We start from the raw sequence: 17,161 nt of genomic DNA, 5'->3' as shown, positions 1-17,161 counted from the left end.
AGTCATATTTTTTCTGATATATCTCCTCGGGCAAGAGAAATAAAATAAAAAATAAATAAGTGGGACTATATCAAATTAAAAAGTTTTTCCACAGCAAAGAAAACCATCAACAAAATGAAAAAAACAGCCTACTGAATGGGGAAAGATATTCGTCAATAATACATCTGATAAGGGGTTAATATTCAAAATTTATAAAAAACTCATACAACACCAAAAAAAATAGTCCAATTGAAAAATGGACAGAGGACCTGAATAGACATTTCTCCAAAGAGGACATCCATATGGCCAATAGACATATGATAAAATACTCAACATCAATAATCATAAGAGAAATGCAAATTAAAACCATAATAAGATATCACCTCACTCCTGTCAGTATGTCTATCATTAATAAATCAACAAACAACAAGTGTTGGTGAGGATGCAGAGAAAAGGGAACCCTCATGCACTGCTGGTGGGATTGCAAATTGGTACAGCCACTATGGAAAACAGTTTGGAGGTTCCTCAGAAAAATTAAAACTACACTACCTTATGACCCAGCAATTTCATGTCTGCATTTTTATTCAAAGAAATACAAAACACTAATTTGAAAAGATATATGCACCCCTCTGTTCAATGCAGCACTATTGACAATAGCCAACATATGCAAACAACCCAAGTACCCATCAATAGAGAAATAGATTAAAAAAAAAAAAGAGGTGGTTTCATTTATACAATGGAATATTATTCAGCCATAGAAAAGAATGAAATCTTACAATTTGCGACAACATGGATAAACCTAGAGGGTATTATGTTAAGTGAAGTAAATCAGACAGAGAAAAACAAATGTCATATGATATTCCTTACATGTGGAATCTAAAGAACAAAATAAACAAAATAGAAACAGACTCATAAATACAGAAAACAAACTGATGGTTGCCAGATGGGAGGGGGCTTGGGGAGCTGAGTGAAAAAGGTGAAGGGATTAAGAAATACAAATTGGTAGTTACAAAATAGTCATGGGGATATAAAGCACAGAATAAGGAATATAATCAATAATGTTATAACAACTATGCATTGTGCCAGGGGTGTACCAGACTAATCAGGGAGAATCACTGCATAAATGATATAAATGTCTAACCTAGTTGCTGTACACATGAATCTAATATAAAATTATATTGTATTATATTATATTATATTATATTATATTATATTATATTATTATATTATACCCAGTCTTATATTATAATAAAATAAGACCGGGTCTTATATTAATTTTTGCTTCAAAACACGCATTAGAACTGATGGTTCGGCTAGGTCTTATTTTTGGGGAAACATGGTATATGTGGTTTCTATGTATTTTAGAGGATTTATATGTCTAAATATAAAGACTTACTCTAAATCTAGAGTAAACACAATGTGTTTGAAATTAACAATTAACACAGGTTTGAAAATCAGACCAATGGAACAAAATTGTCTAGAAATAGACCCATGCACACATGGTCAAATTGATTTATGACAAAGGCTCATAGCAATTCAGTATAAAAATAACTGTCTTTCAGTAGTGCTAGGTTAATTAAACACACAGATGGAAAAGTATTTAAACATTGGCCCCTTCTTGAAACAATTTTTTCAAGATGGATCCATCATAGCCTTAAATATAAAAACTAAAGAAAAAACTTGTGGTATAATATCTTCATGATCTCAAGTTAGGTACAGGGTTTTTAAGCAAGCCACAAATATCCTTAAATATTTATTTCATGTAATTATTGACAATATTTAGGTTTATATCTGCATTTTAGTATTTGTTCTATTTGTTTCAATTGTAGTATGTTGCCTTTTCTCTCTTCCTTACCTTATTTTGGATTAATGAGGGACCATTAGTATTATTCAAATTTCCTTTTCTATTACGTGATAGGTAAATATTTTCTTAGTATTCTTTTAGTTGTTGCTCTAGATATTAAAACATACATTCTGGACATATTGGTGTCTAATATAAATTACTACTTTTACTTCTTCACAGACATTTCATGAAACTTAAAACACTTTAACTCCATTTAATTTCCCCAACATACTGTATCACTGTTGTCATATATTTTAATTTGTATATATTTTAAATGTCATAGCTGATTATCATTTTTGGTCTGCAAAGTTATTATTAATTTCAATTTACCCACATGTATCCCCTCTCTCTTGCTCTTCATTCCATTAGTTTTGTGCTTTTGTCTCGGATAATTCTCTTTATGTCTGAATAATTAATTAATTACCTTTAGTATTGCTTTTTATAGCAATCAGCTTATACGACTCTTCTCAGCTTTTGCTCATTTGAAAAAATGTCTGTTTTACTTTCACATTTGTTTTTTTCCCCAGCATATCAAAAATGTCATTCCATTTTCTTCTAGGCTCCTTTAAAAATTTATTTTTGTTTTTAGCTTTATTGTAGTTTGAATAGGACACATGAGTGTGGTTCTTCTTTGTACATATCCTGGTTGGAGTTTGAAGAGTCTCTCGAACGTATGTGCTTGAAATGCTAATCACTTTTTTCAGTTTTGGAAAATTCCCAGACATTTTCTCCTCTGGGACTCCTACTTCATAAGTATTAGCCCTTTTCACCATTTTCATTTCTTTTGTCCCACTTTTGGTCCTGTTTCTTGATATAGCTATAATTCTTTTTCCAAAAAAATAAATGTCCATCTTTTTATATGAAAAAAAAAAAAAATAGGTATGACCTCTGATTTGTATTCATGTTCTCTAAAGAGGATTTGTTTTAGCCTCTGATAGACATTGACCTCTGTGCTATATGACCAGCATGTTACTTTTGGAAAAGAAAAGCCAAGATTTCAGGTTGAGAGAGGAAGACAGCATTAGCATCTTATAGGTTGGCTGAGTATGTGTGTGTACTAAATTATTTTTTAAATACCATTAATATATTCTGAGAAAACTTTTTGGTAAAAGTGCCAATAAGGCAAGGCTAAATCAAAAAGAGCCACCAAGAAGTGAGATATGAAGTAGGAGTGAAGAACAATTTGCAGTAAAATGAAAACAATTGAAGAAATATGTCAGAGAAGGTGAAATTATAACAACAAAAACAAGGAACAAAAAAGTAGAATAAAATACAAATTTTAAACATTTAAAATAAAAAAGAAAACATATGTAAACAAAACCCAGAAAATTAGATATGTAAAAAAAACACATTATGTCGTAGGAAAAATCGCTGCCTCCAGAAGGTAGAGGAGAGATGGGAATGAGTCCTACCTCTTCCAATTGCACCATGAGAGTAACATTGTGCCCTTGTTCTGCGGTCAGCTTTCCATCTGCAGTGACAATCCGGAGCCCCCGCGGGGCCTTCCCCGGGCACTTTTGTGGCTTGGCGGTGTACTGTTCTCTCACTCCATCAGTGCAGTTATTGGAAACCACTTTCCTATACCTAAATGGAGAAAAGCTCAAGTTGTAATCCAGCGTATTATAATTCGGATCACTCCCAATTTTTTGTTTTAATTTTAATTTCAATGTTTTATTTATACTCCCAATTTTTTACACTGAACCTACTGCCCAGCCCTGAGGGCTATCGATGACTACATTTCATGTTGCTCTGAGGATTACAGCTAACTCATATAAAACACTCAACAAAGAGACAAATCATCATAGTAACACATCGCACCTATTACTAGTATAACTGAAGAGTCATTTCACTTCAGAGGTATGGGAAATGCACAACAGTGGAAGACACGGTCCTTGCCTTCACCAAGTTTATACTCTAGTTGAAGGGACATACAAGGGTAACCTAGGAGATACTTCAAAGGCTATACAATTAAGTGCTAGAAGGAGTAATATATATTGCAATGGAATAGACCAATTGTTAATCTTTAACTCACCTTGCAGGGTAGTTGTATGATTCAATGGATTAATGTACACAGAGAATTTAAAACCACCCTGGCTATTTGCAGGTGCTTATGAAATGTTACCAATTATTTTAATTTAATATTGGTATTATTTTTCCTACCAGTTTCACAACCTTCATGGCTTCCAAATGTTCTTCGGATAGGAGAAAATCCTGTAATCTTGTGCACGAAGCCCCCCACAAGCTAACTTCATTCTACTTTTCTGGACTCTTTCTCCCCAACGAGCTGAGTCTGCTCTAGCCACACGTCTCTTTTCAATGCTCTTGAAGTACTTATTTTCTTTTGCTCCTTCTGCTTCCATGCTCCATCAGCTGCCTAAAACATACCTATAGTTATAGTTTATCGCCTGTCTTTTCCTGACTATGATAATAAAATAGTAAGAATTTTATGTGTATTTAGAGTGAGCTTACTGGGCTCTCGTGTAGTCATTGTGCTAAATTTTTAACATGACTTTTCTCATTCATGTTCAAAATAAACCTAATAAGGAAGGGGTTAGTATTCCCACTATACAGGTGAAGAAATGAAGATTCACAGAAGTTAACGAGCTTTCTCAAGATCACACAGCCAGGACCTCAGACAATTTGTCCCTAGAACACATCCGCTCTTTACCACTGCACTGTGCTGAGTCATCAAATGGAGTAATATCATCCGTTCTGTCAACTCTTAAAGGAATCCTTATGATTTACTTGGTAGGAACAATTTATGCCTCGCATGATTGTTTCCCTGTCTGTGACCATGAACTTTCAGCTCCTTGAGGGCATCCTTGAGCCCTGGACATGCAAGGCTGATAATTAGGAGATACACACTGGGATGATTGTACCATTTCAAATGGTGAAATAGCTGCATAGCCCTTGGTCGTTACCACTACCCCCAAACCCTCCAAGGACTGTGCTGATCACTGTCTTTGGAGGCCATGCTTCTCCTTACGATCCAGCAACTAAAGGGTTAACACCTAACACCTAGCACAGCAAGCAGCCTCCAAACCCCTGCTCCTGCCCTAAGATCCCTACCCATTCTGATTGGTCATGTCTGAGCATTTTTAACATCACCCCATCTGATACTTTAAAAAAATCCATTGCAGGTGCTTATGAGTGTATGCTGATTAAAAGGGAAAATCATGGCAGGTGGGAGAAAAGGAAAAAAGAAAAGGTGCTGACATTGGAGTTTGGTGGCATTCTGCTAACAGCAGTAGTAGCAGGAAAATGACCATCAATGTCACAGAGTAATTATGCGTCCCAGTGAGTTGAACTGTGCATGAGAAACTCCCTGCATGTTTCAGAGGCAAGGTACTATGCAAATGAATGGTGGAATATGATTTTTAATCACTTAGCATCCAAGCACACCTGTGAGTCTGTCTTAGAGGACAGCTATAGAGGCAGGGGCTCACCATCAACATTGTCATCAGCTAGAGAACATTCCTTTTGTTTGTCGCTGCTCTGACCAATCATGGCCCCAGGCTTTCCTGAATCCTGTAGCAACAGTTCTGTTTAAATCCAAAGCACGAATCCATTCCCCCTGGGATTCTGCCACAGAGAAGACTGTTGGTAATTTTTTCAAATGTTCATTAAAAACCATTCTGAAGCCATTTTATTTCCTGGATGAAAATGGCATCACATTAGCCCTACCAGACCTGTCCCTGAAATTTAGAAGAAAATTGAGCAGAAATACAGAGTTAATTTACTCAAGTAAGCACACACCTGCTTTTTACATTACAGAATGGTTCTATTTTCATCCCAGCAGCTGTCCCTGGGTCTGAGTTACATAAATGAATAATGCATTTAATATGTTATTAAATGGGGCTGCTACCTCCACAATAACAAGGCAACTTATGATTATGTTGGACCTAAGCTCTGAATATTACTGGGATGCATTTAGTTGGTAAAGCATTCTTCAATCTACCAAGAAGAAAAGTGCTCTGTAATGGCAAGGGAGTCTTTGTAACAATTACTGAAAAGGAAACATTCTGCAAATGTGCCTTTGATATTACCGACCGCTCATCAGTAGACAGTGTCTTATTACTTCAATAACCCCTATTTCAGCTACTCTCTTCCTTCCTGGCTTGATACTCTCCTGTCATCTTTTTCTTTTTACCTCCACCTTCTTTGGTTGTGCTTCTGTGATGCCTGCCAGTCTTTAAAAAAAAGATGAAGGCCATAGTTTTTCTTTGTGAGAGAAAAATGTGATTTTACTATGTAGTACATTTTTTTTTTTTTGACTTGTGATTTTGGGTGCGATACACATGTTTATGACTATGCAGTATATGTTAAGGTGACAGTATCGTACAGCTCAGTGGATCTCAACCCTGTCTGGTTTTTAGAATCACTTGGTGGCACTTTTAAAATAAATGGATGTCAAGACCCTGCCCCCAGGAGGTATGATTTTAATGGAGACTTCTGGGCATCATTGTGTTTTGCTTTTGTTTTGTTTTTAAGCTCCCCTGTTGATTCTAGCATGCATACAGGATTGAAGACCACTGCTCTCCCTGATGGTTAAAACTAATGTTGTGGAATTAAATTGCCTGAGTTTAAATTCTGGCTTTTACGTACTATAAGAACTTGGGCAATTTACCAATCTCTCTCTAATATTTGTGATCTATGCGTATAAAACAGAGAAAATTACTGAATCTTTTCATAATGTTCTTGGGGGGATTAAATGAAATAATGCATTTAAAAAGGCTTAGCATAGAGTCTGGCACATGGTAAAAATGTAACAAATATCAGAATATCAAAACTTAGTAAAAAGCATTTAAAATACTAACATTAATACTTTAGAAGCTATACTATCTATTATTGTCAAGATTCTCTTAAGATCAAATCCAACCATATCAATTCCTTTTTTAAAAATCCTTCAAAACTTCCTGTGGGCTTATTCATAAAGGGTAAACTTCAGGTTGAAAGTAGAGGCCCACGGTCTAGCCTCGATGCATTTTTCTAAATTCAGCTCTTTCCACTGCCCAACACACTTCCCGAGCTTACACCATGCCTACAAGCCTTTTGCCTGTTCATTCTGTCTGAAATGCTATTTCATCCTTTTAAGTTCCTACCCATTCTTAAAAATACCCTTAGAAATCAGATTTTTCTGTAAAGTTTTCTCTTCCCTTTTTTCACCATAGTGTCGCATGAATTGACCAAGGTGGAGCGGGAACTCTAGGTCTGCTTATAGCCAAGGCTGGTCTTATTGTCACTAAACTAGGGTGTCTCTCCTTTGTGCTCACAATGAGAATAATTTAAATAGTTTAATTTCTTGGATTGTACTATATATTGTACTATATATATGCCTTTGTTTTCAAGGAAAAACTGCTTTGTTACAATGACACTCGAGTCAATGAAACAAGAAATGGAGAAAGCCTTGGGAAAAGAGAACAGGCTAGTTCTGGACATAATGCATGGCTAAGATTTAAAATCTTCCTAGACCCAATGTACCCATATTTCAACAATAATCTTATTTAGTAGCCATAACATCAACATTCAGAAAGAATTGGGTCCCATGGCTGACTAGGCAGGTTCTCCAAGTTTCTCTCCTGAAGGCAATAATTCTCAGGATTTTTCCCTTAAAACGAGTAAGCAGACATTGGAATTAGGGGACTGTCATGAGACAGAAGAGTAGGTGGAGGGAAGAAATCTTTTCCTGCATTAAGCAAGATGGAAGCACAAGTGGTTTAATTTGAACATTAAATGGAATGTGATTTCATTTTCAGTGCATTTTAAATGTGATGAAATGGGACCTATGGTCATGCTAAACTAAATGACTTATAATCAAGAATCATGAGAATGACTCATGGAATCCACTGTCAGTGCCAACTGGTTGTACAACTAATTTATATAAAGACATTCTCCCTTCTTTTGAGTACCTGCCATCCAAGGAATCCTAATGATGGGCCATTTGAAATTGGTCATGGACGTGTCAGAGCGTGAAGGGGTCTCAAAGATCATCCAATATAATCCCTTCATTTTGCACACAAGGGAAAGGAGATACCGTTTAGAGAGTTTCCCAAGGTCACACAGGGGACGGGTAGCAGTTCTGGACCTCTGCACTGAGCTTGGTGTCTCTTGCCAGTATGTCAGACCACCTGAATGAGGATCAGTAATGCAAATCCCACTGACGTGGGCAAGAACAGCTGTGTGAGGAACTAGTTCTCCACACACAGTGACAGTAACCTTCTTCATTTCCCAACCCGAGTACAGTCCCATGAAAATGGGGAAGACCCCATCTAAGAAAGGTGCTCTGAGGAGTCAACTTCGTAGCACAATTCCTGAGTCTCTGCTGCGAGCCTGCACCATGCTTTGCTAGAACACAGCTACATGAGCTGTGTTGTCTGTAAATAATGCAAGCGATTTCCTGTCTGTGGACTTGAAACACATGCACCACCTCTAGGACCAATTACTCTCCATGCTGCACACTGACAAGTCTCGCTGAGATCAGACGGAACATCAAAATCCCCATCAGACACGGGAACGCAGTCCCTGGGGAAAAGACCACAGGCCCCAGAGACCCTGGAAATAGCAACTCCAGGGCAATGGCAGGTTATCCAGGGTGGAAGTGTTTCTATGGCTGATGCAGGGAGGAACGTGTTTATAGAAAGCATTTTAAAACATTCCAAATGTATATTGACAGTATGAAGGTTATGATTTTGCTAGAATTTATGTGTCTATGTTTTTTCTGGACCCACTAAATGTTCTTATATAGGCACTGAATTAATGCTATTTTAAAATCATTTTTTAAGCTTCCTGAGTAAATATCCCTGTTGTATATTGAGAAACTCACCCCTAGGAACAATAAAAGCTGTCACATTTTACATTGTTCCAGGAGGGATTAATGGCTCCTCTAAACAAACTCCATGGGCAGAAATTTCTATACACACCTATTTTTTTTTTTAACACACCTAGAAATATCTTTAGCTTAATAGCAAGAAAAAAATCTATACCTTGAGAAGATTATCTTGATTTCTTAGAATAAATCAGCCCAATGCCTGCATCATTTTATATTTACAGAATTTTTTACGCTTGGCAAGAAACAAGCGATGTCCTAGTTGATTTAGCAACTTAAATTTGCAGCATGTTCCCTGGGTCCCAAACAGTATAAACAAAATATAATCATAAAGTACAACTAAATGAGCTTGTGCTTGTGTATGTGCAAACTGAGATACATATAGACACCAACGGAAAAACAAAGAGAAATGAATTTGGGGTGATCTCAGCACTAACATGCAAGAAAACATACAACTGAATACTGATTTCATTTTATTTCAACAAAAGGAACTTGTTCACTAATCAGATAAGTGTGTTCTCTGCCTTGAGTGGTACTGAGGTACTAAGGGACAGACGCGCGTCTTGGTGTACGGTGGTTTCTAATTATGTGACTATGAGCCTATGCAGGTTATTATTTCTATTTTACAGATGAGAAAACCAAGGCTTAGAGTAAATATGTCCTAGATCTCAGTATTAGAGTAACTATTAAGTATCAAATAAATGCCTGGACTATAGATCCACGATGAAAGGAAGGTTCCCCCTCTGTATTCCTTCACTCCAGAGGAGCCATTAGCTGATGCATTTTGTAAAGTGACTACTACATGGTAGGCATTTTGCTGCATGCTTTATATACAGTATTAGGTTTAATCAAACCCCACAAGCAAATAGCAACATTTTATAGGTTACGCAACTAAAGCTCAATGAAAGGAAGTCACTTGCTAAAGATAATGGTAAATGGCAGAGGTTGGATTAAAACCTTTATTTGTTTCACTTTAAAATAACTCTTTTTCACCAAACATAACATGCCCCATTATAGTTCATTCTCCATCCATAACAAGCTGAGGCCCTGGTACAAGCCTCCTTGCTTTCCATGAAATGGCTTGTGGAAGGTGTGAGGGAAAAGGGTGAATAGAGGCAGGGAGCTTACAGTGGAGGACACAGCAAAACTTTGCTCATACCACGCTGTTTCATGGACCAAGGACTAAGGACTGGTGGCCACTGCCACCTGGAGGGACATTCTGCACCCATTTCAGCTCTTATTCCAACTATCTTTTCTAAGTCCTAGCCAAGAACTAAAATAAAAATTGCACAACCATCTACACAGCGAAGCTGATAAATATTTTGGCATCCCCTCAGAATAGCATTTCTATTGGGCATAATGTTCACCGATGCTAGAATGTTTTTCCATCAGGGTGAAGTGAATGAACCTGAGAACACTGCTATAAATATAGGGTATTAAGCTGACTGTGAAAGCAACCAGAACCATTTATAAAGTGAGGCATTAAAAAAATAAATTAAAGGAAAAGAAAGGTTTACCTGCATGCTTTCAACTAAACTCTCAGAAAGGTGATGCTGGGAGATTTGCTTGTTAAGGTTTACTGACAAGGAACAATTGTTTACTAGACACCATTTAATTCAAGTTTTGACCACATGAATACACATGTGCTCTGCTGTAAGGGACAGGGTGAGGGACGTGAGGCGTCTGGGATGTAACATTTATGGAGGCACTCACTCTCAGGCTGACCTTTCGCTTCATCCCAGCCTGAAGCTAAAACAGTTTCTGTACTGATTGAGCAGGCGATGACCAGGGATGGGTTAAAACTGGCATTAGAGAGACTTAGGGTACATGGTGGCTCCTTAACCCTGCAGACTTCCAGTCTGATGGCAAGGCTTGTTCTTGAGCAAACTACCAGTGTGGCCCTTTTCATCCGAGTCATCTCTTGTTTCTTTTGCCTGGAATGACCTTCCTCAGCTTATTTGGGAAATCCTACATACCCTTCCTCTCAGCTTTGCCTTACAGAATCCATTGGCGTTTGTATTTTAAAGGAGGATGACAGTTAATAAAATGAATCTCTAATGTGTGGGACTCCCTGGCAGTGTGCGAGCGGGAAGCTAGTGTTTTAACCCTTATGAGGGAGACATCTGTCAATGCCTGGACACACAGGTCTAGGAACCAAAGACCTGCTGGGAAGAATTTGCTTTGTAAGTTAGCAGAAACACCTCCAATTGTCAAAAGAAAATAATTACTGTTCTTTGCTTTTTAATAACAATTATTATGGTATGAGAATGTTCATTGTAGCAGTGTTTATAGTGGCAGAAAATAGGAAAGGAGCAAAATGTCCATGAAAGGGAATGACTAAATAATCCCAGAAATTAAAAGTGATTCAATGAAAGGAGCCCTATATGCTCTCTGACTTGGAAAGATATTTAAGGTACATTTTTAAATGAAAAAGGAAATAGAAGCATGCCGTATCTAGTAGGAAATCATATGTAAAAACAAACTCCCAAATTAATTTTATGTGTTTTTTCTTGACATAATTATTCACTGGGAAATGAAAAATGGAAGCATGCCTACCAATCAGACCACAGCTGGATGGAGAAAGAGGTAGGTTTGGGGTGATGATCTAAATTGACTTTTTACACATAGAAAACATATGTATATATTTATTTTGTAATTAAATATTTTTAGGTGAAAAGCTAAGTGTTTCATGGCAGCACTATAGTGGCTACAAAACATTAAATACCAACTCTGTGCTTATGAAATGCTGCCGAATCAACACATAACCGAGTGGCACCGGGGGTGAAGCACTGGAGTGATATTAAGAAACGCGGGAAGTTCTTTTTCAAGTTCCTCTACATTTTACCTCTTGCCAGGTCTTGAATTAGCTACAACTGTACATGGGACTTCGATGACATGAGGCTTTCTGTGAAGATAATTTCAGAGCCCTGTCCCAGCTAAGGGTCTTCTTGTTCCCAATGCAAAATGCACAGTTTAGACAACACACTGATCAGTGGGGTTACTATTGTCATCTCCCCTCATACACTTTAGCCCACGGTGTCCTATGCAGGTGGTCACGCCTCCACCTGCAAGCACCTTACTTTTGAGAGCAGGGCATTTGTCATACCTGCTGATGGCTGGTATTTGTCATATGCTCTCTTTACACAAGCTCACTCACTTATGCTAACGCTTTTCTGCAAAAGTTTGCACAGAGTACATGAAACCAGTAGATACGGTAACTTAAAAATCTGTTAGGGTCAGATGCTATCATATGCTTCCCACTGATATGAACAAAACTCTGAAAGTAGAGGGCAAGCCCTAGAAAGTAATGGTTGTGATTTCGTGATTAAGAAACAAAACTGCATTGATGAACATTTATATCCCTGGACACGGATCACTGAATCACATTTTTTAATTTTATAGGGAATAGATGAAAAATCCCACGGACTAGCAACATTATACTTGAAACATCACTGATGTTTTCTTTTCTATGAGTCAGGATTTATTTGGATGTCATATACTGTTAGTCAAAGGACTGGTGAAACCCACTTAGTGGTGGCTTAAAATGTTTGTTTGCGAGTATGTATGTGCGTGTGTATACATATGTATACATTCATTCTGCTTGATTCTAGTGATTTCAGCATTTGGAACAATTTAGTCCCCTCTGTACTTCAGCGTCTCCTCATCAATATCAAACAGAGTGTAATATAACTTCCCAGACTGACTGAGGCCATGGAAAAAAAAAAAAAATCAATTCTGAAATTAGCTTTAGGGGTTTCCAATGACCTTTACAATGTCTAAACATACTGGTACATGCAAGTAATAAAAGTTTAAGTTATATAAGTTATTTCATTTTAACTTAGTTATAACATTAAGTTTAGTTATTTCATCAGCCCTTTCAATTTTTCCCCCATGGTACTAGATGCTGAAGACCTCACTGACCCATTGCTGTAAAAATGTTATTTGGATTTTCCTCCGATTTTGTGTTATGGCTCAAATAAATCACAATTTGTTCCTTCATTCAAAGGTTTAGGAGTCTGTATAGTAAAGAGAATAATATTTTAGATATTTGTCTGTGTTTTCTCCTTCCTTTTAAAGAGTAGTATATATTATTTTGGTAATTTTATTTTTAATTAAAAAAAAATTCAACATTTTCAAAACAGAGACGTACATAAGCAGGACCGTGGAAGTCCACAGCTCTGCACTGCAGCTGGCATGAGAAATGAGAAGAGGAATTGTCATGTAGAGCTGGCCTGTTGGTGAGGTGTCTAGCTTTCCCTCCCTCCCTCCTTTCCCTTCCCTCTTTATAAATTTTTTACATCAAATTTTAAAATATGCACAAATGAAAGAAAATAGTATAATAAATCCCCATGCCTTCATTAGCATCTTCAAAAATTATGAATACCTTTCCCTTTTTTAACATTTTAAAGTAAATCTCACACATTATGTATCTCTACAAGATACATTTTCTTTTTTTTTAGCCTAACCAAGATACCATTATCACATCTAAATATATAACCATAATGTACTTTATTAATATAATATCATAAATATAATATAGCTATTTAGACTTGGATTTATACGTCACCTAATATCACCTGTGATGGTTAATTTTATATGTCAATGTAGATGGGCCACAGGGTGCCCAGCTATTCAGTCAGACATTATTCTGGGTGTTTCTGTGAGGGTACTTCTGGAAAAGATTAACATTTAAAGCAGTACACTGAGTAAAGCAGATTGCTCTCCCCAATGTGGGCGGGCCTCTTCCAATCCGTTGAGGCTGAATAGAACATAAAGGCTGACCGCCCCCCCCAAACCCCCAGTAAGATAATTCTTCCTGTCTGACTGTCTGCACCTGGACATTGGCTTTTTCTCCTGCCTTCACACTCAGACAGAAACGTCGGCTCTTCCTGGGTTTTGAGCCTACCGCTCTTCATATGGGACCTAAACCGTCAGCTTTCCTGGTTCTCATGCCTTCAGACTAGAACTAGAGAGGCACACTATCCATTCTCCTGGGTCTCCAGCTGGCCTACTCGCCCTACAGATCTTGGGATATGAACTTGTCCACCTCTATAATCACGTGATCCAATTCCTTATACTATCTATCTATCTATCTATCTATCTATCTATCTATCTATCTATCTATCTATCATCTATCTGTCCATCTATCTTCTATCTATCTATCTATCTATCTATCTATCTATCTATCTACCCAGTCATCCATCCGGTACAAAAACATATGTGTGGGAAACCCTGACTAATACGTCACCTAAACAAAAGTCCATATTCAATTTGCCTAAATGGGTCAAAAATGTCTTTTTATGGATTGAATTAGAATCCAAATAAATCCTGTGCACTACTTTTAAGTCTATAAACATCAGTTTCACTTGTGGAAAAATCATGGAACGTCTTGACTTTTAAGGCATTTCTTAATACTACTGGATAAGCCCCACAACACAGAACATTAGACTCGAAATTTTGGAATCTGATCCCAGATTTACAAAGATCAGAATGCACGCCTTAGACGTGTCAAGACTGAACACAGAGAGAAACGGAAACACATTCCTACTAACTCTGGTATCCTCTTGAAAAGTCAATGAGCTTCTTTTCTGACTCTCAGTTCCACATCTATAAAACAGGAAATGCCCATGTGAAATATTTACCTGGCCTTCCTCACAAGGATGCGGTGAGGGTAGAAGGTGGCCTCACACGATGAAATCGTTCCAAAATAAAGTATCAAAAATAAGGAAATTTATATATTTATCATCATTGTCATCTTTATCCAAGGAACCTGTTTTGTTTCTTTATTTGCAACTGGGGTTTTATTCTCAGATGAAATTTGTACTATTAATGCAAATCTGTGCTACATTATTAAAGTGAACAAAAGCAAATAAATTGGACTGTAATGAAGTAGGCCTGGTCTTTGATCAGCCATAATTCTGTAAGCTTAACACATGCTGCAAACCAGCGAAAGTGACCTCTCAAGGTCACTGCTTCAGACACTCACCCAGTACTATTGAGGTAACTCTGTCCCAAGCTGCAATCCTTTGACAGAGAAGATGGATTGAACCAAAATGCTGGCAGGCACTGACCATTGCTGTGTCGCTCGTAACCATAGTCACTAGTGGGGAAAGAGTCAAGAGAAACCTTTCAGTAGGTGACAAAATTACTGAGAACAAGTTTGTGTCAGTCCACACCCAAATTTTATTCTAGTCAATTAGTAAAATAACAAAAAACAGGTACTCACTGAATCAATGCCTTTCCAAAAACGGAACTTTCCCTCCGCCCCAATGGAATATCTATCAATTACCCATGAAAATATCCTACAGAACCCATTTTCAGAAATGCTGACTTGGAGGCAAGGGAGATGCCTGTGTAGACATGAAGGCTCAATGTCCAGTAATTCCAAGGAAACACCTTTAAGCTGAGAGAATAGATTGTGTTCTCATTCGGAGGACACACAACATTGACTGTGGTTGGGCCAGAGAAAGCTGTAATAAGTAAACAGGTAGTGGCAGAAGCTCAGCCCTCACTGTAAAATTTCACTGAAGGGTTTGACACAGCCCCGTGTGGCATGGCCCTCGTTAGTGATGTCTTGGGGTGCTCTTCCAAGGCATCTGTGTCTGCCAGATAGAGCTGAGCCACGTCTGTCTGTGCACAAGCCATATGCTTCAAAGTCACAGCAGAAAAAGACATGTCCTTCAGGAGTGTCGCGAACATTTTCCCAAGGGAAAGTTTCGCTCCAGTCAGTTAGCGCTGCCAGTTGGGACTAACTACTTTAAATCTTCTCTCTCATTTGAAAATAGTCAAAGCCTTTTCTCCCAGCCTCCTCTCACTCTTGCCTCCAGGGGCCTCTGAGCGGGCTGATATTCTTGGCTCCTGGAAGATGAACCCAGGGAACAGAGGATGACAACGAACAGCACCTCTGAATGCACAGACAAGTCGCAGGCAGCAAGCAGCAAGCGTGAGTGTGAACTGGCCCATCCGTGTAACAGAGGTGAGACGCTGGCACACAAGGGCCGGGAAGGGACAAACAGGCTCAGCTCCGGGGCCTGCCACCCGGCAGCTGGCACTTAAAATTCTGCACATGCTGGCTGGATTTGGTGCTGGTTCAACACAACCTGGGAAGGAGGACTTCAGGATTGCCGCCTGGACACCCAGTGTTCATTTCAGGGAATTACTCTACAAATGCTGGAGAAGAACAGGCAAGATCATCTGGGGGACTGTGCAGGAAAGAACCAAGGCGAGAGGGAACATTCAGGGACAACCACCTTTCATTATGCTACTGTCAAGGGGAATCACTGAAGCTCTAGCTACTGTAGAAACTCAGAACGGTCCTGTTGAGCCTTCCAAAACATTTTCAGAAACCAAGCAGTTACAAAAATCCCCTTTGGACAGAAAACCTTACAATGGCTTCATTCACGATTCATTTCCCACTTCTCAGAATGCATTTTAGTTAGAGGTAAGAGTGGCAGATGCCAATCACAAATAAATACAAGAATTGGGCCAAGACTGAGAGGTGTAGGAGGTGGGAAAGGGGAGGACCCTAACTGCTTTCCTTACCCCGTGTTCTGTTCACTCTAGATGAGCTTAAAATTGAAAAAGAAAACCAGCAAAGGGCAGTGACAACAACAGAAGACTAGCTTATTTTGGAACCTCACAGAAAAGATTCCCAAAGGAAGAAATTTTTCCAGGAGAAATCAGGGAAGTGGACCCTTTCACCTCACTTCTTTCCTTTGATTTTCTATGAGAGAACATATTTGCTCTCTGCACAAGAATGACTGTTGGTAAGGTCAAAGTTAAACTACTAAGATAAAAATGGTAACTTCCTTTGATAAATAAATCCTCCTTGAATAGAGGGAATGAAGGAGAAGCATTACGGCTTCAGAAAGAGGGATGTGATGAATGACTTAAAAATTCCATGGATGTTTTCCCTGTGAATGTATTTCAGGGTATCAATCCTGAAAGGTAGGAAGACAGGGATAAAAGACTTCTGTCACTGTAATAATGTTGCACTGACTAACATAGAAGCCAGGGTGAGGGAGGCCGCTGCAGAATCCCCGGTGCGCTCCAGTGTAGCAAGCTCTGTGGCCCTCTGGCTGAGCGCAGAGAGTGCCAGCACTGGCTCTTGCCTTGCCTTGTCTACCCACAAGAGGGGAACAGCCTTGGGTTATCAATCTGAGTAGGGCTGGAGGCCAATTTTGTCAGGCCAGCCCACTACTATTGATTCAGACAACATCTCCCGAGGACTACCATGAGAGAACACTCACTTTTTCTAAAATACGTAATGTGTGTGTACACCGTACCTCCGCCCAATCACTGCTATTTTGATAATCAGATATGAGACCAGTGATTGCTACACAATGAGAAATAAATTGGTAAAGGAATGACTTTGGTTCTCACACAGGCCAAGTTTCAATTATTTAACACAGATATATATATTTAGCAATTGCTTCCTCTAAGCGAAAAACAGATGAAGAAATAAAACAAAAAAGAAAAAGAAAAAATAAGAGGGGGGGGGGAGGAACAGAAAA

General features: G+C 38.4%; 1 protein-coding gene across 7 annotated transcripts in view; it reads right to left on the bottom strand.

Annotated features, from left to right (window-relative positions):
• Positions 1-17,161, bottom strand: part of SORCS1 (sortilin related VPS10 domain containing receptor 1) — a 458,014-nt gene that overhangs the window by 61,841 nt on the left and 379,012 nt on the right. For all 7 annotated transcript variants that reach the window (XM_019725092.3, XM_019725090.3, XM_019725087.3 and 4 more), the window contains exons 17-18: positions 14,635-14,748; positions 3,235-3,406 (exon numbers count right to left, since the gene is read on the bottom strand). In XM_019725092.3, coding sequence (XP_019580651.3) covers positions 3,235-3,406; positions 14,635-14,748 — 286 coding nt within the window. The remainder of the gene's footprint in view (positions 1-3,234; positions 3,407-14,634; positions 14,749-17,161) is intronic.

Source organism: Rhinolophus sinicus, chromosome 15 (genome assembly GCF_057876585.1).
Source record: "Rhinolophus sinicus isolate RSI-liver-muscle chromosome 15, RSI-T2T, whole genome shotgun sequence".
NCBI lineage: Eukaryota > Metazoa > Chordata > Mammalia > Chiroptera > Rhinolophidae > Rhinolophus > Rhinolophus sinicus.
Note: the sequence above shows the minus strand (reverse complement) of the source record. Positions and strands in the feature narration are given on the sequence as shown.